This window comes from Scleropages formosus, chromosome 5, assembly GCF_900964775.1.
Source record: "Scleropages formosus chromosome 5, fSclFor1.1, whole genome shotgun sequence".
NCBI lineage: Eukaryota > Metazoa > Chordata > Actinopteri > Osteoglossiformes > Osteoglossidae > Scleropages > Scleropages formosus.
Genome location: NC_041810.1, coordinates 27,194,776 through 27,217,908, shown reverse-complemented (window position 1 = coordinate 27,217,908; position 23,133 = coordinate 27,194,776). Strand labels below are relative to the sequence as shown.

Genomic DNA, 23,133 nt, shown 5'->3' with positions numbered 1-23,133 from the left:
TCTGTTTGGATCCGTGCTCATTTCTCCACATACCACTATCTTTGTGTTCTTGACAGATGTTATTCAATTCCGTATCCGGAGAATTTTTTTAAAATGTTTCTTTGACACTTTGAAATTATACTTCTGTCAAGGGAGGCAGTCACTGGACACTAATGCAGATTATGCGAACAATCATCCATCCATCCATCCATCCATCCATCCATCCATCCATCCATCCATCCATCCATCAGGTTATAAATTTTTACCATGCAGCCAAGGCCTTGACCATAAAACATGATAACCATATGGCTTGTCCGCAAAAAGTCAATGACTCCTTTCTTCATCTTCTCATTATCGCAGATTAAATAACCATTAATTATCTCTGTTTATTCAAGCCTCTGCTGTGTGTGGTGTTTATATTACCTCCTATCATTTTTATGAATCATTCAGCAACTGAAATGCCATAACCTCTTTATAGGTGTATAAAGACCAAACCTTCTGTTACCAAGATTTATGTTTTACAACAACAGCTTGATGTTCGGTTCTTCGTTGTACAGAAGGTCTTCCTAGACTCATATGTTTTTGTGGTCAAGCCTCCTCCTGCTTCAGTGAGTACACACCTGCACAGGTGATTCGCACCTCTTAAAGATGTAGTTTGTAGTGTCCCATAGCTCCCACACTGAGAATATAGGACTCGTATCCTGTTTACACCACTGTTCCAGGTTCAAGTGCGTGACAGGTGTCCCATGTACTACCCGGCCCTGTTGTAGAGCTACTGGGACCTTCTGGGTTTCTATGTGAGAACATGTCCCTGAAAAAGTTCAGAAGCTCAAGGTCAAGGTGTTTCACTCATTAATATATAAAGTGGAATGACTGGCAAATGATGCCCAATAAGATCACCATTAACATTTCCCATTAGTTGGTATCACCATTTTGATTTGCTCCAAGCCACTATGACATTCCATCCGTAACAGATGTTTTAATTCCATGTCACATACAGAGCCTCACAATACAGCAGCGTGTGCATCATGCTGAGTGACCCCAGACCACCATGGCAGGTTCATGGAGAGGAGAGAAGGAAGGAGTGCCTCACCTGAAGCACAGCCAGCCATCACCCATGAGCGCCAGGGTGGAGGCAGTGTGTGCACCCTTCCCACAGCTCCGCTTTGCCGTCTGTTTGCTGAGACTCAATAAAGTGACCTCGCTCAATAAGGACATCGTAATTAGGCGTGAGCCGGAACTGGATGCGATGCATATAAAGGGACCCTTCGACCAAACCTGGACATTTCCTGCCCTGCCACTTCAAGCCCGCACCTGTCTACCATGGAGGGGACAGCAATGTGGATCTGCACCTGGGCTCTCCTGCTTGTCTTGGGAATCCCGATGGAAGCCATGAGCGGTAAGAGCAGTAATACTCACCAGGTTTATGGGCACACACACTGGATTCAGCCAGAAGGAGAACACTGTCAGGCAAATGTCACATCGTGTTGTCCGATGGCATGATTTCAAGACCTTGACGAAGGATAATCAGGTCCACGAGTTTCCCCTGGAGACGCCAAAGTTAAAACTCGGGTTAAGGTAGAGGTCGTATAAACTAATAATGCGTAAATGACAATGATCAACATGTTGAAATCTAGTTGAGGTTTGCAAAGTTGGTACTTTGAACTCAATAAAATTCACACCTAATGCAGTCATTCTGCTTTCCTCTCCTGTGCTGCCTCTGTGTTGTTTTCTCCCCAACTTAACAAGAACAAATGGCATTTTTTACAGCACCTGATCACAACCACATCAACAGCATCTGCAGTACATGGGGAAAAGACCACTTCAAGACCTTCGATGGGGATGTATACCAGTACCCAGGAATGTGCGAGTACAACCTGGCCTCGGACTGTCACGAGTCCTTCCTGGAGTTTTCCGTGCACATGAAGAGGGCCCCTGTGGACGGTCACCCGACTGTCAGCAGAGTGGTGGTCACCATCAAGGACCTGATCATCACGCTCACCAAGAACCTGGTCACGGTCAATGGAGAAAAGTAGGCGGAAATGAGTACTTCTGAAAAATACTGGTCATGAACAAAGTGAAAATCTGTTTTCTGTATGCTTTGAGAAAAATGGTGTGAATTAAATATGTGATTAACTTTTTTGTCAGATGTGTGTATTGCGAGTAAAACTCCTGGAGGTTCGGATTCTGGAGGCTCACGGCTGTGACTGGTTCTTTTAGGGTCGTGATGCCATACTATGGCTCTGGAGTCTTTCTGGAGCGGAACCCGACCTACACGAGACTCAGCGCCAAACTGGGGCTCACTGTCATGTGGAACGAAGAAGATGCCATAATGGTGAGCTCCTCTCTTCGTACCACTTCAGCTGAAAGTGTATTTGTACTCATACCTTGTTGTAGCAAAGGCTCTTCACTGAAATCTGGCTTTATTACATATAAATTATCTTGCAATGAAACACCATGCACCTCCCATTGTTGAGAAGGCTGCTTTGAACTTCTGCTGGTTCCATCGAGGAAACCAGACTGATAAACTGCGATACATTAGCGACATGCAGCCCTCCTGTTCTTTCTCCTGCAGGTGGAACTGGAGTCCAAATACGCGAATCGCACCTGCGGCCTGTGTGGGGACTTCAACGGCATTCCGGTGTATGACGAGTTCGTCCAGGGAGGTGAGTGGTTACTTTTCACCATTTGTGGTTGGAGTCAAGAATAACAAAAAGTACATGCGTGGAAGTGCAGTCAGGACACCAGACACACCTAGACACTGAATTCATATTTATTTTACTACACTAATTCTGGTCAAATACCTTTACTCAGGGATTCGATAGCAGGCACCTTCAACTTTCCAGTACGTGCTCTTCAACACCAGGCTACCTCTGTGGTTCCTAGTGTGGCGGTTCAGCTGCTTTCCTCATCCCACCTCTCTGCAGATCGACACATCAGTGCCATTGAGTTTGGCAACCAGCAGAAGGTGCACCTGTCCACAGAATACTGCGAGAATCCATCTGAGGAGGAGGAGGAGGAGCAGGAGGAAGGGAGCATCACTGATGCCTGTGCCAGCTTTGTCAGTAACACATCTGCTTGGCGTCACCTTGCTTTGTCTGGACCGCTGCACTTATTGCTAACGGTCAACTGCTCTCTGCCTCTTCCTCACAAGGTGGAGCGCTGTGCCCAGCTCTTCCATTCAGACTCCTGGAGCTCCTGTGCAGCAACCTTGAACCCGGAGCCCTACATTCAGGCCTGTGCCCAGGACATGTGCAGCTGTGGAGACAACCTGGATGACTTCTGTCTGTGCAGCACCCTTGCCGAGTACTCGCGACAGTGCTCCCATGCTGGGGGCGCTCCTCCAAACTGGCGGACACCCTCATTCTGCGGTACGACCCTCCTTTGTGACCACACTCCTGGATTCCCTCCATCTTCCTGGCCTTTACAGTTTGATGTTGTAATACGCATGCTATTTCTGAGGCTCTTAGAGTTTTAGGTCTTAGGGGCATCCTTCCTTGTCTTTTTTGAGGTTCTTTAGATAACTCAAAGGGGCCTGTGACTTAGACACCAGTGACATTTGTCTGACTGCTTTGTCGATTCATCGTATTGAATACCGCCAATGGACGGAGGACTTTGTGTTTGCTTGTGTCTCCGCAGTGAAGACATGTCCTTACAACATGGTGTACTCTGAAAGCGGCTCGCCCTGTCTCAACACCTGCACTCACAGAGACACCAGCTCGCGGTGCGAGGAGCACACCATGGACGGCTGTTTCTGCCCTGAAGGTCAGTGCTCACTAACCATCCCTGCTAATAAGTGCAGCCATATTAAGCGTTTCCAGAGGAGCACAACATTCCCATCAATGAACCATGTACGTTTAACTAGCTGATGCTTTTCTCCAAAGGGACTTACTGTACCACGTGAAACTCTAGAAGTAATTTTACTGGTTGATGAACTACTTAACTCTGCCCGGGCTGCGAGACTCATACTCGTGCCGGTTGCTGCAGGAACGGTGCTGGATGACATTTCGGAGAGAGGCTGTATCCCGCAGGACCAGTGTCAGTGTTTCCATGGCAGGGCCTATGACTCTGGAGAGGTGCTGCGCCTAGAGCGTGAAGAATGGTACGCAGCACGCCCTTCTCCCCCTCACGTGGAGTTCAGAGAGTTGTCTTCTCCTAAAGCAGCTTTTCCGTGGCTCCTCCTCACTTTCACATTCTTCTGCACCTGTGGTTTGGTTTACGTGCGACTGCCTTGTGTCTTCCAGCGCGTGTCACCATGGGATGTGGTCCTGTGAGAGTCTGAGCATACCAGGCATGTGTGCCATTGAAGAAGGTTCACACATCACCACCTACGATGGGAAAGCCTACACCTTCCACGGAGATTGCTACTACGTCTTTTCCAAGGTGCCCGGCTCATTGTGTAAAACCGTGTCTTTCTCTTTTCAAAGGGGGGTCTTCCATTTGTAGTGACTCATGATCATCGAGGTGTCCCATGTGTCCTCCTCTGTTTGCAGGATTGTGACAGTTCAAAGTTTACCGTGCTGGGCCGGCTGGTGCCCTGTGGCATCCAAGAGACAGACACCTGTCTCAAGTCTGTTGTGGTGCTGCTCAACAATGATAAGAGTAATGTGAGTACTGTTTCCTGAAAGGTGTCGCCCCATAAAGCCAGTGGGATGCATCGGCTGTACGATGGTGTCATTGACAGCCAAAGTCACCGCCCCTCCATACTGTGCGCTGTGGGCCTACAGCTTTCTCTCAAGGAGCTCTGAAAAGATCTCTCTCGCTCTCTCATGCTAGGCTCTGGTCTTCAAATCTGACGGTAAAGTGAGCCACAATGCGGAGATCAGTCTGCCTTACAGCACAGGTGAGAGTTTAAACATACAAACACATAAATGACACTAATAAATACAGTATAATGTGCTTTATATCTTCAGAACCTCATATGATTGGTAAAAAAAAAACAGTAAAAGGTAGCATAAATACACACGTACATCAGTTTAATTCACATGAGGTTTTTTTCCCTCTTGCTTCTAGCTGACCTGACAGTCTTCAGGCCTTCCTCCTTCCACATCCTGATGCAGACCAACTTTGGGTTACAGCTGCAGGTGCAACTTGTTCCTGTCATGCAGCTTTATGTGACAACGGACCAGGCCTACCAGGGAAAGATGTGTGGTGAGTCACTGCAGTGAATACCAGAGCAAGCTGACAACTTCTAGCTCGCAGAATAAAGGTAGTCGTTTGACCAGGGTTTGAATTCATGTACCAGCACCGTACAGTCTTCCTGCATGAAACCAAGAATTCATTTTACTGGAAGCAGGATAAGGCAGCAGGATTACTTGTTGTGTAGGCCTATGTGGGAACTTCAATATGGCCCTGCACGATGACCTGAAGACCCCTCAAGGTCTTGTGGAAGGCACGGCCTCGTCCTTCGCCAACTCCTGGAAGGCCCAGGGCAGCTGTCCCGACAAGACAGATCGGCTGGATGACCCCTGTTCCCTCAGCATGGAGAACGGTGAGCTCTCTGCTCTTACTGGTGCTCCTCAAAGCCACTTACATTTACATTACATTCCATTACACTTGTGGATGTTGGTATTTTCTACTTACACCACCCTGTGCAATAATCTGGACAACCTATCCACCACATGGAATCCAGCAAATACCTTGACTGCTGGGACAAGTGATCAGAGCCCAGTCAGTGCCAAGATTTGTCATGACAAAGGGACAAGCATTAAGAGGAATGCTCTGTGGTGTAAAAGAATGAAGTTGTGGCTAGCAGGAGTCAACTGAGATGGATTAGAGCTAAAGGATAATCTCTTTTTTCCTTCTCAGAGAACTACGCCGAGCACTGGTGCTCGTTGCTCAGGAACAAGGACAGCAAGTTCGCGGCATGCCATGCTATGGTAGACCCCGAAAGCTACTACAAGGTATGTGCACTTTCTCCATATCCAGTGAGGTCCATTGTGACAACAGCCAGGGTGGGTGCCTGCTTCTGAAACCGGCTCTGTGCGCAGAGGTGCAAGTACTCCAGCTGTAACTGTGAGAGAAGCCAGGACTGCCTGTGTGCAGTGTTCTCCTCCTACGTGCGGGCGTGCACAGCCAAGAACATCACCCTTCAGGACTGGAGGACCAACATCTGTGGTAAGAACAGCTGATCCTTCCCAGAGTTCTTCTTGTAGCTACTTGTGCGTCTTTCTGTCCCTGCTCAGCATGGCTCAACTTGTATTCAAAGCTCCTAATTTTTCAATTGTTATGGTGGACAGACACGTACACAGAGAGCTGCCCAGCATCCCAGACCTTCTCCGATTACCTGCAAGGGTGCCAGCGCACCTGCCGCTCCCTGAGCTCTGAGCGCCAGAGCTGCTCCACGGATTTCCTTCCGGTAGATGGCTGCTCCTGCCCGGAGGGCCTCTATCAGGACCACACAGGCCACTGTGTACAAATGGCCAAGTGTCCCTGCTATCACAATGGTGAACATGTCAAACCTGGAAAGTCCATCAACATAAAAGATGAACACTGGTTAGTAATATAGCTGGTGCAAACGAACCTCTCACATTAATATCGCTTTGGTCTACTTACACACTCAAAATTCAGGGATTCAGGCAGCAACCACCAAAAATTTATGTTGCAAAAGGTACAGATTCCTGATTGATGTTCCGTGTTTTTAGCGTGTGCACCAATGGAAGACTGCACTGCCATTCTTGGAAGCCTGGTGTAGGAGGTAAGTAGAGTGGTGGTATTCGTGGGAAGGGAGACATAGTGGTGCTTCCTGTGTGTATGGAAACAAAAATTTCAGGATTTTTACATAGGTTGCTCTGCTTACAATGGTTGACATATGGTTTCTGCATTACAGCCTGTCCAGAGCCAAAGGTGTTCTTCAACTGCTCCACAGCCAGCCCAGCTGAGATGGGCCTAGCGTGCGCAAGGAGCTGCAGGAACCTGGGCTTAGAATGTGTAAGTATCCCCGAGATTGGGCGAAGAAGGTGCATTAAAGAAATTACTTCTGCCATTGCCTTTCCAGGTATGTGCTGGACTAGTGAAGGAAGTTGTCTGATGTCAGGCGTGTTTTATTCCCATAGTTCTCCGATGAGTGTGAGTCAGGTTGTCTTTGCCCCAGTGGTTTTCTGAATGATGGAAATGGACAGTGTGTCAGGGAGGAGGACTGCCCATGCTCCCATGATGGAAAGATCTATGCCTCTGGCACAAGCCTTTCGTCCAAGTGCAACTTGTGGTAGGCGCTCAAGATCAGCAGAGAACTTGTAGCTCTAGATGCACCTGAGATGACACCCACTGGTGCCCTCAAGTGATTGCTTGTGTGTTTCTCCAGCATTTGCAAGAGGGGGAAATGGGACTGCACTGAGAACAAGTGTCCAGCAACCTGTACCATCTACGGCAGCGGCCACCACAGCACCTTTGATGAAATGAACTTTGGCTTCCGTGGCCAATGCGGCTATGTGGCTGTCCAGGTGAACACGAACGTGCCGTGACAAAGCAAAATAAACCATCGCGTTTGCACCTTTTTTCACTCCTACATGTAAAACCCTACTAAACAAAATACAAAACACACCCAAATACTTACACGCATACATCTTGAGATATAAATTTTTCTCAATTACCTTCATTTCAAAATAGTTTAAATGTTCCCCTCTGTTTCATAGGACAAGTGTGGAAATAAGACAGGCAAAGGCAGTTTCGGCATCATCACAGAGAACATTCCATGTGGAACTACTGGAACAACCTGCTCAAAATCAGTCAGGATTTTCCTTGGGGTAAGAGTTACCCGAACACCATTTCATTTCCTCCACCGTGGTAGCAACATATTTTAATAAGAGTAGACGGTACCTTGCAGTAAAGGTCTGGAGTTTTGCCCTCACAGAGAACAGAAGTGAAGCTGGCAGAGGGCACCTATGAGGAAATCGCCCTCAAGGAAGGCCCAGTTGTCGAGTACAAAATCAGGACTGCTGGGTTGTACTTGGTGGTGGAGTCCAGCGTGGGGCTCACAGTGCTGTGGGACCGCAAAACTACTGTGCGCATTATCCTGCAGCCAGAGCATATGGTTAGTGGGAGCACCTTTTACTACACAACACTATATTTCGTCCATTGACAGCTTTTTATTCGGTACGGTCACACCTTGCACGGCTACTCTCAACTGAACAGCAAATCTAGCATGACTGCTCAGCAGACCAGACTTCTGTGTTGAACCAGGGTAAATCTAAGATTCTGATGTGATCACAGGGAGAAGTGTGTGGACTTTGTGGAGACTACGATGGGGACGGCGTGAATGACTTCAAGACCCAGAGCCTGCTGCCCGTTAGCAGTCAGCTGGAATTTGCCAACAGCTGGAAGGTTTCTTCGACCTGTCCCGACGCAGGAGCTGACCTTGAGCCCTGCAGCCTGAAACCCCACAGACACAACTGGGCCAAGCTCCAGTGCAGCATCATCAAGGGCGAGACCTTCAAGGAATGCCATGCGAAGGTACAGAGCACATCCATGTAGAGAGTGAGAACTGAATGGCGTTTACCAAATCCAGCTGAAGATCCAAAATGAGAAAAAAGTAAGAATTCATGGAAAACCCAAGGATAACAATCCCACATTTTTACCAAAGTCTCTGTCTAGGGAGCATTTTTATCCCAAGTTTAAGCAGCAGGAAGGGAACTACACGGCACAGACGGAGCAGTTTCTCAGTGGACTCCTCGGAATGCAGGGGGTTCGAGACCGCTAGTCTTTGACAGTTTCTTCTGCATACAGGTGGATCCGCAGCCGTACTACGACAACTGCGTGACGGACTCCTGCGCCTGTGACACAGGGGGCGACTGCGAGTGCTTCTGTACGGCCGTGGCCTTCTACGCACAGGCCTGCAACGAGGCCGGCGTCTGTGTGGCCTGGAGGACCCCAGACATTTGTCGTGAGTGGATGTTCAGTTTTACTCAAACTCATTAAGAGTTTATTAGTTTTCAAAGTGTTACAAAGTGGGGGGCGCAGTGGGTTGGACCGGGTCCTGCTTTCTGGTGGGTCTGGGGTTCGAGTCCCACTGGGGGTGCCTTGCGGCGGACTGGCGTCCCGCCCTGGGTGTGTCCCCTCCCCCTCCGGCCTTACGCCCTGTGTTGCCGGGTTGGCTCCGGTTCCCCGTGACCCCGTATGGGACAAGCGGTTCTGAAAGTGTGTGTGTGTGTGTGTGTGTGTGTGTGTTACAAAGTTAATTAAGATACTATTTAAAATAAGTGTTAATGCGACTTTACTGTTAGTTGGCTGAACGCACATCAGTGTAGCCAGATTGCTTTTTTCAAAAATTGTTATAAGAAATGTGGCCCAGAGGTGTTTATGTTGGGATGCCCAAATTCAAGTATGAAGAGTCTGTGTGCAGTTTGAATCTTCTTCCCATTGCTTGCGTAGGGTTCCTCCCACAGGCGAAAGACACGTGCAGAAGTAGGCAATGGTCAGCCTTATCAGGACCATGCCTTACAGTGAAAACCATGCTAGTGGTTGCTATGAGTTGAATTTAGCCTGGTGGCACTTCACTTAATGGAAATAACCACGTCTCTCCTACAATGATTTTGTCAGTTTTTCCAGCTTTTCTGCAGATTCTGGCCACGAATTTACAGAATTTATACATATATATTAAATTATGGGGGGGTGCGGTGGCGCAGCGGGCTTGGCCGGGTCCCGCTCTCCGGTGGGTCTAGGGTTCGAGTCCCGCTTGGGGTGCCTTGCGGCGGACTGGCGTCCCATCCGTGGTGTGTCTCCTTCCCCTCCAGTCCTGCACCCTGTGTTGCCGGGTTAGGCTCCGGTTTGCTGCGACCCCGCTTGGGACGAGTGGTTTCTGACAATGTGTGTGTGTGTGTGTGTATTAAATTATGCCAGTTATCTTTGAAAAATGTCTGTTTTTTTCAGACCTACTCCAACATGTGACTAGACAAAATTCAGTGTAAATATTTACTCTTTTCCAAAGCTACTGTGAGACGTGCAAATTACAAACTGTTACAAACGAGTACTTTCTGTCGCTCGCAGCTGTTTTCTGTGACTACTACAACAAACCCGAAGAGTGCAAGTGGCATTACAGCCCCTGCCACAAGCCCTGCTATAAGACCTGCTACAACCCAGATGGCATCTGCACCAACCCCATTCCCAATCTTGAGGGTACGTGATCAGCACACCTGGGCACCTGGTCTCACTTTGTCTGTCCCACTGTACATAGAACATAACTCACATTTTACCATTAAATTACTGAACGAGCTAGAATCCGTCTGCTGTCTGGAATGAGAGTAAAATAAAAGCGCCTGTGATGCTTCGCCAGGCTGTTTCCCGGTGTGTCCGCCCGACAAGCCGATATTTGATAACAACACCAACACTTGTGTGGTGGACTGTCCTGGGTGCTACATCAACGGGACAAACTATCAACCTGGGGCCGAGGTCTCCACGGGGGAGAAGTGCACATCATGGTGAGATGCTCACAGAGGTCAAGGAAATATTTTTTGTAATATTTTTTAATTCACACATTTTGGAGTATTAAAAATCCTCTGGCTAACCATCAATGTCTATTCCAACACTGATGAATGAAATGTTTTTGATTGCGTTTCTTTAGCATCGCAGTGCTGTTAAGGAAATGTGCTAGGACAGCATGGTGTCTGCTTTGCAGTCATTTGTAATAATTAATCTTAATTTTATTGTAGTTTATGTCATGGAAATGGAAGTGTCATTTGCAGCCCAAAACCTGGTAATATTTCTATATTTTCCATACCATCAATAACTTTATACATGTGCCAAGTATTAAAAATATTTTTCTGATTTATATATATGTTTTACTCACAGGCTGCTGTGTCTACAATGGCACGGAATACAAGGAAAACGATGTTATTTACGATGTTTCTGACAACATGGGGATGTGCTACAAAGCCATTTGCAAAAACGGAAGTGTGGAACATAGCAATCAAAGCTGTTCAACAACAAGCCCAAGTCCTTCTTCACCTTCCACAACAACACCGACAACCACAACCACAACAACCACAACTACAGAACCACCAACACCATCAACAACCACAACTACAGAACCACCAACACCATCAACAACCACAACTACAGAACCACCAACACCATCAACAACCACAACCACCACAGAACCACCAACACCATCAACAACCACAACCACCACAACAACCACAACTACAGAACCACCAACACCATCAACCACTACAACCACCACAACAACAGAAGCACCAACACCATCAACAACCACAACCACCACAGAACCACCAACACCATCAACAACCACAACTACAGAACCACCAACACCATCAACAACAACCACAACCACAACTACAGAACCACCAACACCATCAACAACCACAACCACCACAACAACCACAACTACAGAACCACCAACACCATCAACAACCACAACCACCACAGAACCACCAACACCATCAACAACCACAACTACAGAACCACCAACACCATCAACAACCACAACCACCACAACAACCACAACTACAGAACCACCAACACCATCAACAACCACAACCACCACAGAACCACCAACACCATCAACAACCACAACTACAGAACCACCAATACCATCAACAACCACAACCACCACAGAACCACCAACACCACCAACAACCACAACTACAGCACCACCAACACCATCAACAACCACAATCACCACTACAACCACAACTACAGAACCACCAACACCATCATCCACGACAACCACAACCCCATTCCCAACAACACAGTGCATTCCAGAATGCGAGTGGTCAGACTGGTATGATGAAGATAAGCCTTCGAGTAAAAAGGGTGACTGGGAGACATATGAAAATATCACAGCAAGTGGGAAACATATTTGTGTGAATCCAGAGGACATTGACTGCAGGTCAACAGATGAGCCAAACATGAGTTTAGAGGAGTTTGTGAGCATTACGGGGCAGAAGGTTCACTGTAATGTCTCCTTTGGATTAATATGCAAGAAAGAAGAGCAAACTGAAAGACCATATAAATGTTTAAACTACAAGATTAGCGTTCTGTGCTGCACGTGTCTCCAAACAACCACAACTACAGAACCACCAACACCATCAACAACCATAACCACCACTCCAACCACGACTACAGAATCACCAACACCATCAACAACCACAACTACAGAACCACCAACACCATCAACAACCACAACCACCACAACAACCACAACTACAGAACCACCAACACCATCAACAACCACAACTACAGAACCATCAACACTATCAACAACCACAACCACCACAACAACCACAACTACAGAACCACCAACACCATCAACAAGCTCAACAACCACAGAACCACCAACACCATCAAACACTACAACCACCACTCCAACTACGACTACAGAATCACCAACACCATCAACAACCACAACTACAGAACCATCAACACCATCAACAACCACAACCACCACAACCACAACTACAAAACCACCATCAACAACCACAACTACAGAACCACCAACACCATCAACAACCACAACCACCACAACTACAGAATCACCAGCACCATCAACAACAACCACAACCACCACTCCAACCACAACTACAGAACCACCAACACCATCAACAACAACCACAACTACAACTACAGAACTACCAACACCATCAACCACTACAACCACCACAACAACCACAACTACAGAACCACCAACACCATCAACCACAACAACTACAGAACCACCAACACCATCAACCACTACAACCACCACTCCAACCACGACTACAGAATCACCAACACCATCAACAACCACAACTACAGAACCATCAACACCATCAACAACCACAACAACCACAACTACAGAACCACCAACACCATCAACCACTACAACCACCACTCCAACCACGACTACAGAATCACCAACACCATCAACACCCACAACTACAGAACCATCAACACCATCAACAACCACAACCACCACAACAACCACAACTACAGAACCACCAACACCATCAACCACCACAACTACAGAACCACCAACACCATCAACAACCACAACTACAGAACCACCAACACCATCAACAACCACAACAACAGAACCACCAACACCATCAACCACTACAACCACCACTCCAACCACGACTACAGAATCACCAACACCACCAACACCATCAACCACCACAACCACAACTACAGAACCACCAACACCATCAACCACTACAACCACCACTCCAACCACGACTACAGAATCACCAACACCATCAACAACCACAACTACAGAACCATCAACACCATCAACATCAACCACAACAACAGAACCACCAACACCATCAACAACCACAACCACCACAACAACCACAACTACAGAACCACCAACACCATCAACCACTACAACCACCACTCCAACCACGACTACAGAATCACCAACACCATCAACAACCACAACTACAGAACCATCAACAACCACAACCACCACAACTACAGAATCACCAACACCATCAACCACTACAACCACAACTACAGAACCATCAACACCATCAACAACCACAACCACCACAACTACAGAATCACCAGCACCATCAACAACAACCACAACCACCACTCCAACCACAATTACAGAACCACCAACACCCTCAACAACCACAACAACCACAACTACAGAACTACCAACACCATCAACCACTACAACCACCACAACTACAGAATCACCAACACCATCAACCACTACAACCACAACTACAGAACCATCAACACCATCAACAACCACAACCACCACAACTACAGAATCACCAGCACCATCAACAACAACCACAACCACCACTCCAACCACAATTACAGAACCACCAACACCATCAACAACCACAACAACCACAACTACAGAACCACCAACACCATCAACCACAACAACTACAGAACCACCAACACCATCAACAACCACAACTACAGAACCACCAACACCATCAACAACCACAACCACCACAACAACCACAACTACAGAACCACCAACACCATCAACCACTACAACCACCACTCCAACCACGACTACAGAATCACCAACACCATCAACAACCACAACTACAGAACCATCAACACCATCAACAACCACAACCACCACAACAACCACAACTACAGAACTACCAACACCATCAACAACCACAACCACCACAACAACCACAACTACAGAACCACCAACACCATCAACCACAACAACTACAGAACCACCAACACCATCAACCACCACAACTACAGAATCACCAACACCATCAACAACCACAACTACAGAACCATCAACACCATCAACAACCACAACAACCACAACTACAGAACCATCAACACCATCAACAACCACAACTACAGAACCACCAACACCATCAACAACCACAACAACCACAACTACAGAACCATCAACACCATCAACAACCACAACTACAGAACCACCAACACCATCAACAACCACAACCACCACAACAACCACAACTACAGAACCACCAACACCATCAACAACCACAACTACAACTACAGAACCACCAACACCATCAACAACCACAACCACCACAACAACCACAACTAGCACAGAACCTCCAACACCATCAACCACAACTACAGAATCACCAACACCATCAACAACAACCACAACCACCACAACAACCACAACTACAGAAACACCAACACCATCAACAACCACAACTACAACTACAGAACCTCCAACACCATCAACCACAACTACAGAAACACCAACACCATCAACAACAACCACAACTACAACTTCAGAACCACCAACACTATCAACTACCACAACAAGCACAGAACCACCAACACCATCAACATCAACCACAACTACAGAAGCACCAACACCATCAACAACCACAACAAGCACAGAACCTCCAACACCGTCAACCACAACTACAGAACCACCAACACCATCAACATCAACCACAACTACAAAACCACCAACACCATCAACAACCACAACCACCACTCCAACCACAACTACAAAACCACCAACACCATCAACAACAACCACAACCACCACTGCAACCACAACTACAGAACCACCAACACCATCAACTACCACAACAAGCACAGAACCTCCAACACCGTCAACAACAACCACAACCACAACCACAACTACAGAACAACCAACACCATCAACAACCACAACCACCACTGCAACCACAACTACAGAACCACCAACACCATCAACATCAACCACAACTACAAAACCACCAACACCATCAACAACCACAACCACCACTCCAACCACAACTACAAAACCACCAACACCATCAACAACCACAACAAGCACAGAATCACCAACACCATCAACAACAACCACAACCACCACTACAACCACAACTACAGAACAACCAACACCATCAACAACCACAACCACTACTACAACCACAACTACAGAACCACCAACACCGTCAACAACCACAACCACAACTACAGAACCACCATCACCATCAACAACCACCATAGTAACACCCATGGAAGTAATAACTGGATCCACGCCCACAATCCCCCCAACAGGAGAGAATGTGGTAGAGACCTCTCCTACAAGCTCTACTACTCCATCATGTTTCTGTGAATTTTCAGGAAAACACTACAAACCTGGTATGTTTACAATTCTTGTGTCTTTTTAAATACAACTTTCACACAACATTACCACATTAAAATTAATCAGAGGTAATAATGATAACTCACATATAAACACAGATTATTCAGAGACTATTCATAAACCACTAAAAGTAGTTTTCACATAGTTTTATAGTCTTCCCTGTTTGTTCAAGCACACAGCCAGTTTACATTATGCTGCATGACTATATAAGCGTGCTTGTGTTTGTATATATGAACACACTTCCACTTTGATCAGTAGATAGATCTGCTTCATGAAGTTTGCTTTCTGCTGCTTTCTTTTTTATTTGAAATAAGTGAAAGGTTTGTTTCCTTTTCCAGGGGACACAATACTGAATATGACAGATATCGGGGCAGGGATGTGCCTGACTATAAAGTGTTCTGGTACGTGTAAAATTGACAATAGTACAACACTCTGTTACTCGACCACGACTCCAATGATCCCAACCACAACTCCAATGATCCCAACCACGACTCTGACCCCAGCACCCGATTGCCCTGAGTGGAACAAAATGGTGAGTTGTCTGACCTTACACCTGAATGAATGGAAACACTGAAAACAGAGGTTCCCCTGCAAATGGTTTTGTTACTCCTGAGGTGTTAAATAATCGTATTTGAATATGCAGCTTTAAATAAAAATATTTCTGCATTAATATGAGAATAAATTGGCCTGAGTATAAGAAAACTATTGGAGGTGTACCAAAGCAACTTTTCAGATAGTAGGTCATTCTTGATAATAAACAAAAACTGAATGAGTTAGTTACACCTTTACTGTACTGTTTAACCTACAGTATATGTGTAACAATCAACCCTTTAATTGTTTTAAGTGTATCTAACATGAGGGGAGGGCGCAGTGGCGCAGTGGGTTGGACCAGGTCTTGCTCTCCGGTGGGTCTGGGGTTCAAGTCCCCCTTGGGGTGCCTTGTGAAGGACTGGTGTCCCGTCCTGGGTGTGTCCTCTCCCCCTCCAGCCTTATGCCCTGTGTTGCCGGATTAGGCTCCGGCTCCTCGTGACCCCGTATGGGACAAGCAGTTCAGACACCGTGTATCTAACATGTATGTAACAAATTGGTTATAACATCAGCACCTGGATTGAAAACCAGTAAGGTTTTCAATGAGCAGTAAAAAATCACGCACAACCAATTCCTTCCCCGAAAAAGTAACATGTAGGCACCAATGTTAAAAATTATTTTCTGATTCTTGATATTCTTGAGACATACTGATGACTCAATAACACAGCAGCTAGAGCTAGTGCTTCGCAGCTTCTGGGCTTCTGCACCTACTCTCCACGTTTGTGTGGGTTTCCTCCCACAGTCCAAAGATGTGTTTCAGGTGCACTGGAGACTTTAAATCGCTTGCAGTGTAGGACTGTGTACTACTTCGCTCTGCAACACTAAAGAAATTGTTCTTTTCGTGATTTCCTCCTAAATTTCAGAAAAATGAGACGTTCTTAATCTGCAACTGCACGCTGGCCAGGTGCATTGAGAACAACACGATTGAAATAATCCCGTACGAATGCCCCCCCCTAGAGGAAATCACTTGTGCCAATAAGAAGAAGCCAGTTTTGGTGTACGACGAACACTACTGCTGTCAGCATTATGCGTGCGACTGTGAGTAGTACAAGCTACACGAGTGGCCGAGGCACCATTTCAACAGGCTTCAGTGGTGGTTTAGGCAGCAGTTCAAGGTCTTGCTGTTCCTCTGCAGGCTACTGTGAAGGCTGGGGCGATCCTCACTACATCACCTTCGACGGGCTCTTCTATAGCTTCCAAGGGAACTGCACATATGTGCTGATGGAGGAAAAAACACCCAAGTACCATGTGAAAATTTACGTAGATAATGTCAACTGTGACCCAGAGGAGGAAGTCTCCTGCCCAAGATCCATCATTGTGTCCTACGGCATACAGGTCATCACACTCAAGAACCACAATCTCATTGGCGCTGCCAAGATGGAGGTCAGTTCCGTCAGCAGTATTCTTCATTGTTCTAATCTTGAGGTCAAAGGCTTGGAGTCCTTGGTCTCCCTTAGATAAATGTCTTCACCTCCATCAGTCAGAGTGATACTATGAAAATATCAACAAATCAATATTTAGTTCAAAAGTCTGAACGATAACTAATTACCAGATTTGTCATAGGTAAAGTTACATCTTATAATGTTGGGAAAAGGCTTCCACAGAGTTACTTTTAACAACCAAACCTGAGCTGTATAAGTTTAGCAGTGTGACTTATTAAAATGAGAGAAATAATGTAGCCTTTTCTTTTGGCTCTTGGCAAAATACACATCCTTGTATGATACTGTACTGCACCTTTTCAAAATCAGAGACTTCATTTGGTGTATTCTGATACTTGGTGTATCTGCTAGGTTGTCACTATCTGTTAGGCTGTTAGGTTGCTGAGATCTATTCATAAATCTTTTGCATTTTCATAACGTACAAGTTACACCAGGACTATCCTGGAAAACAGCGTTCTCTCTGACCAGATGTCACGTGATCCACCAGCGTTGACCAAACCCACTGAACTCTCTGAGCTCACAGTGGTTTGCAGAAAGCTGGAAGATTGACTGTACCTGGCCACCCATGGCCATCAGCTGAACGGTCCCATGCAGCGTTAAAAAGACTCCACAATAAAGTGACACAAGGTTTTGCACTGTTGTTCGAAAAGAAAAAAGGTAATAAGATTACCACAGTAACATTGTTTTTGCTTCTTCCAGGCTATTGTGGACAGTGTGCCTGTTAAACTGCCCTACACCCACAAAGGAGTGAAGGTCCTGCATACGGGCCTCAGTCTGGTCCTGGAGATCCCCTCTGTGCAAGTGGTGGTGACATTTGGTGTCACTGGCTTTAGCATCAACCTGCCTTTCAGGTTCTTTGGAAATAACACACAGGGACAGTGTGGTAAGCAGCTTGCAGATACACAGATCTTCTGAGTATGGTGTTTAGCAAGGTATTTCTAATCAGGGAGTACTTCTTAGCATAAGCAGGAGCCTGTGTTAAACTTTATGCTCTTTACTTCCTGGGATGCTTTGAGCCACCAATCCCATAAATATACCAGCAGTTGCTAGAAGGTTATCGTTTGTTTTCACATTTTTTACATCTATTTGTGTAACTGAAATCATCTCATGCAGAGACCTTTGGGTATTTTAACCTGAAAGGAAAATCTAGAGCAAAGGCTTTATCTTTGAGGCACGGGAAGGCAGCAGGCTGAGTATATGGGTCCTTCTTACAGGCACATGCAACAACAACCAGGCGGACGACTGCATGCTTCCCAGTGGCCAGCTGGTGGAGAGCTGTGCCGTGATGGGAGACTACTGGCCCGTCTCCGACTTCCACAGGCCCGACTGCACTGTACCTCCCACTGTTCCCAGCCTTCCAGTCCCTGAAGTCACATCCAAACCATGCACCTCTGACTCCATCTGTGAAATGCTGAAGAGCAGGTAGGCAGCCCTGTGGCACTCCTCGATTCGAAAATCCTGCAACTAGATGGCTTGCTCTCACACCGTCTTATTATTTCAAAGTCTATGAGCACCTAAATGCTCAAACCTCCTCTTGGGGAAATGACCAGATGACTCACGTAGAGGTAAGGAAGCCACACCCTGACTCGTGATTCACTCCTGGACCTTTAATTTTGCATCTGCAGCGTGTTTGCCAAGTGCCACGACCTGATCTCCCCTGAAAACTTCCACAAGGGCTGTGTGTTTGACAGCTGCCACATGTCCAACCCCACAGTGGAGTGCACCAGCCTCCAGAGCTACGCTGCTGCCTGTGCCCAAGTTGGGGTCTGTGTCTACTGGAGGAACTACACCACCAACTGCGGTAGGCAAGCCTCTCTGACAAGAGCAACACATTGCTGGACGCCCCACAGACCTCTGAAAAGTCACTCTATAGCATATAAATCATGTTACAAAACTCCAGAGGCTGTTATGAATATTGATGAAAGTGAACTGATTAGGCACATCAGAGTGTTTTGAATAAAAGGGCGTGATGTTGAGCACTGCACACTCTTGAAGGGGACTACATTTACATAATGCAAAGGCTGGACATCAAGTCACTTAAGCAGTAGATGCTCTTCCTCAATCCTATACATTCCAGTCTGAGTAAATGTGATTCACTATGAGCTGTGAGCTACTATATTAGTTATGAGCGCTGCACTATGTCATCCTGCCCAGTACTTAGGGGTAGCTACTAAGAGCGTGGTCCCTGTCCCGAACCCTAATCCGGTGGTACTCCTGTTTTCTTCACATGAGCAGGGTACTGAAGTATAGTTTAATTAGGCAGAGTTGGAGGCGTCTAAACGAAACGATTATGAACACGAGCACTTCGAAAGCAGTGCCTTGGTGTCCACTCAAGTTGAAGATAAATTCTCAGTGGAGGTCCTGCTTTCTTTTTCAGCTGCAAATTGCCCGGTGGGCAAGGTCTACAACCCATGTGGACCTGTGGAGCAACCAACATGCAACGAGTATGTCTTTGTAAAGATGAGCATGGCTAAAAAGTATTTTACAGCCATTCTTGCAGTTTGTATTAACTCACAGGTGAAACATTTTCATGAACTTGCTAGTATCTGAATGTTGGTGAATAAAGTATTCATTCACATTATTAGCACTAATGGCCCTTTTGGGATCTATTTCCCATTAGGCCTGACGAGCCTGTTTCCAACATTGTGACGGAAGGCTGCTTCTGTCCTGACGGCATGAAGCTCTTCAGCAAGGAGTCTGACATCTGTGTGGAGAAGTGTGGTGTGTGGCCTGAGACTACTGCTTCAACTCAATATCCTGTAGGAATAACAAGTCACCCATAGGCTTGGGAGGCAGAATTTAACTCAGGTCCTACACACAAGGAGATGAGAATATTTATTGAGAACGTGATGGTCAAGAGAGAATTAGATTAATGATCTTATTTTGGAGACATATTAAGTATTAAATGTAATTGGAGATGGAATTTATTTGTAGAGAGTGATAAAATTGCAGCTTCCTGAAGGGGCAGATGATTTTGTTCTCAGCAATGTACTAACCCACATTACTTTCTCCGTAGGATGCCTGGACCCAGACGGCGTGTCTCGAGAGGTGTGTTTGCATCGCTCTCATGCCCTTCATCTCACTGTCTTGGGGAATGTTGGGACAGTATGTTTAAAGACTGCAATTGATCTTTGCAGTTTGACGAGGTGTTTGAGTACAACTGCCAGGACTGCATGTGCGAGAAATCCACCAAGACGGTGAAATGCCGGCCCAAAGAGTGTCCCGCCCCAACCCTGACCAGCTGCAGCGAGCCAGGCTTCATCCTGATCAATGAGACTAACCCCTCAGACCCCTGCTGCCATATCCTCATTTGCCGTAAGACCCACTGACTCTGTGGGATGACTGACAGCAATGAACGTTTCATTATAACATCCATCCACTTAGAAAATCCAAATAACCAAAGGCCTAGATGACGATTTATGAGTAAATAAGTGACAGTTAACGTTTTAGTGTGTCTCACCTGTTTAGTTCTGTTCTTCACTGGACAGGGTGCCAAAGAGTCTGACTTTTCCTGGTTCTGCTCCAGGTTGTGATGGCAGCACTTGCCCTGAAAAGGACATCACCTGTGCTGCCGGTTACACGCCACAGGTCTCCGTGCCCTCTGGGAAGTGTTGTGCTGAGCACACATGCGGTATTACCCTCACCTTTTTCTCCCTTGCTGAGCCTGCCTCCTTGTTGTTTTGTTTTCATTGTCTGCTGCTGACTTCCTCTCTCTGGATCAAGGATGAATTTCTGTTTTTCTTCTGTACTCAGTGCCAAAGCAAGTCTGCGTGTACAAGGAAACAGAATATCAGGTAATCATGGGTTATCACACCTTTATGCTGCAATAAGGAAGCTGTCCTGTGGTGGTGAAACAAAGCTGTGGCACTAACTAACTCCATGTTCCTGGCCAGCCCGACGCCACAGTGATCATGGCTGGCTGTCAGAACTGCACTTGCACTACAATAGTGGACCCCAAAAGCAAGCTCTACAAGATCGAATGTGTCCCGCTAATCTGCAATGATAATTGTGGCCTGGTAAGCATGGGATTGTGGAACTTGAAAGCTCATTACCTGGTGAATGGCAAGGACAATTTCTGAAAGATACCCCACTAGTGAACTACAGTTATGTTCTTCCAGTTATCTTGTGAGAGAAGTCAGAGATGGACGTGCATATTGAGCGTAGACATACTTTCTGTTAAAACAGCTGTCATGTCCCCCCCATCCAGGGCTACAAGTACGTAGAAGTAAGCGAAGACGAGTGCTGTGGCAGGTGCATTCAAACCCACTGCATCATTGACGTCAACGGCACAACACATCAGCTGAAGGTAGGAGCATCTTCACCACCTTGGGTCAGGGATCACCTGAACGCACAGTGAAATTCATTTGTGTGCCCCCCCCCGATCCCACCCCCCAGCATGGAGAGACCTGGTCACCTTCAAGCAACAAGTGCCAGGTGTACGGCTGCATGAGCATCGCTGGCACCTTCGTCAGCACCATCTCCACCATCCAGTGTCCACCATTCTATGAGGACAACTGCAGACCGGTGAGCATGAGCACGTTTAACACTGGGACCCTACACACACTGCCTTGAGCTCAAGGGGCTGACACAGTGTAGTGCGTATGAAATTTTTTGTCAGATTTGTCATCATCCAGTTTGTTATGATCCAGTGACTTTCACTGTGTTTCTGCTCTCTTCAGGGCACAATACAAACGGCTGCTGACGGCTGCTGCAAAGTTTGTAAGTAACACATCCACGAAGGATGTTGAGAAGCTGGCCTGCATCCTGTCTTTTTGATGCCTGTCGTAACACAGGAACCTTGCAATCTTCAGTCTATTCCAATTTCATTCTTCCGCATCATGCAGCTAATGACAAAGAGAAAAAGAAAAAGAATTGTCGTGACATTTCCAGCTTGTTACGGGTGACGGTAACCACTCCACAACGCTTGGGTTTTGTTTTCCTGTGTGGGAGGAGCTTGTTAAAGCTGGTAGCAGTGGCCCCTCTCATCGGCACACCCCTCACAACACTGTCTCCTCTCACAGGTGTGGAGAAGGAGAGGGCATGCAAGGTGGAGAGCCAAACGCTCTATATCGTCCACGAAAAGTGCCAGTCTGCCACCCAGGTGGAAATGACCTACTGCCAGGGAGCATGTAACACCTTCACCAGGTGAGTGCTCACACAAACCGCACACACACAGAAACAGACACAGGCAGATGTAGACAAGGAGGGTCCCTTTTCACGGCTCACAACACTTTATTTTTAGTTTTGCTAAGCTCACGTAACGATGACGTGACAATCATAAGTCACGATACAATGATCACGTCTGCAGTAGAAGTGTGGGACTCCGGTCACCCCGTTACTGCCCCCTGCAGGTACTCCAGTGAAGTGTCTGCCATGATGCATACGTGCACCTGCTGCCAGGAGTCTCGCACCAGCAACCGCACCGTCAACCTGCAGTGTCTCAACGGTGACATGGTGCCATATACATATATCCATGTGGAGGAGTGCAGTTGCAACCCCACTCACTGCCTGGATGTGGGCGCAGTACAGCTCTTGCCCCTGATTGACCAGGAGTGATGGATCCTCCCTGGATCCCGG

At 46.7% G+C, this 23,133-nt stretch overlaps 1 protein-coding gene across 1 annotated transcript; it reads left to right on the top strand.

Annotated features, from left to right (window-relative positions):
* Nucleotides 1-1,733: 1,733 nt before the first annotated feature.
* muc2.1 (mucin 2.1) lies at nucleotides 1,734-23,112 on the top strand. Its single transcript, XM_029251929.1, has 41 exons — nucleotides 1,734-2,011; nucleotides 2,200-2,314; nucleotides 2,555-2,645; nucleotides 2,907-3,040; nucleotides 3,134-3,350; nucleotides 3,619-3,744; nucleotides 3,967-4,081; nucleotides 4,224-4,362; nucleotides 4,473-4,586; nucleotides 4,756-4,822; nucleotides 4,993-5,130; nucleotides 5,306-5,470; nucleotides 5,788-5,882; nucleotides 5,970-6,096; nucleotides 6,219-6,474; nucleotides 6,624-6,676; nucleotides 6,809-6,909; nucleotides 7,035-7,186; nucleotides 7,283-7,421; nucleotides 7,614-7,724; nucleotides 7,832-8,011; nucleotides 8,191-8,430; nucleotides 8,704-8,860; nucleotides 10,250-10,394; nucleotides 16,968-17,155; nucleotides 17,253-17,500; nucleotides 18,256-18,439; nucleotides 18,771-18,978; nucleotides 19,182-19,357; nucleotides 19,934-20,000; nucleotides 20,177-20,277; nucleotides 20,573-20,604; nucleotides 20,694-20,871; nucleotides 21,083-21,187; nucleotides 21,310-21,350; nucleotides 21,450-21,572; nucleotides 21,764-21,862; nucleotides 21,952-22,080; nucleotides 22,236-22,275; nucleotides 22,578-22,701; nucleotides 22,908-23,112. Exons 1-41 carry the CDS (start codon nucleotides 1,734-1,736, stop codon nucleotides 23,110-23,112), a joined length of 5,703 nt encoding a protein of 1,900 aa, XP_029107762.1.
* The last annotated feature ends 21 nt before the right edge of the window (nucleotides 23,113-23,133 follow it).

Bases quoted from the DNA above. Each gene is read 5' to 3' on its own strand.
- muc2.1 (XM_029251929.1), top strand. From the start codon at position 1,734: ATGGCATTTTTTACAGCACCTGATCACAACCACATCAACAGCATCTGC. The intron at 4,587-4,755 runs GTGAGTACTGTT...CTCTCATGCTAG, and splicing joins TCAACAATGATAAGAGTAAT to GCTCTGGTCTTCAAATCTGA. The intron at 7,422-7,613 runs GTGAACACGAAC...TCTGTTTCATAG, and splicing joins GCGGCTATGTGGCTGTCCAG to GACAAGTGTGGAAATAAGAC.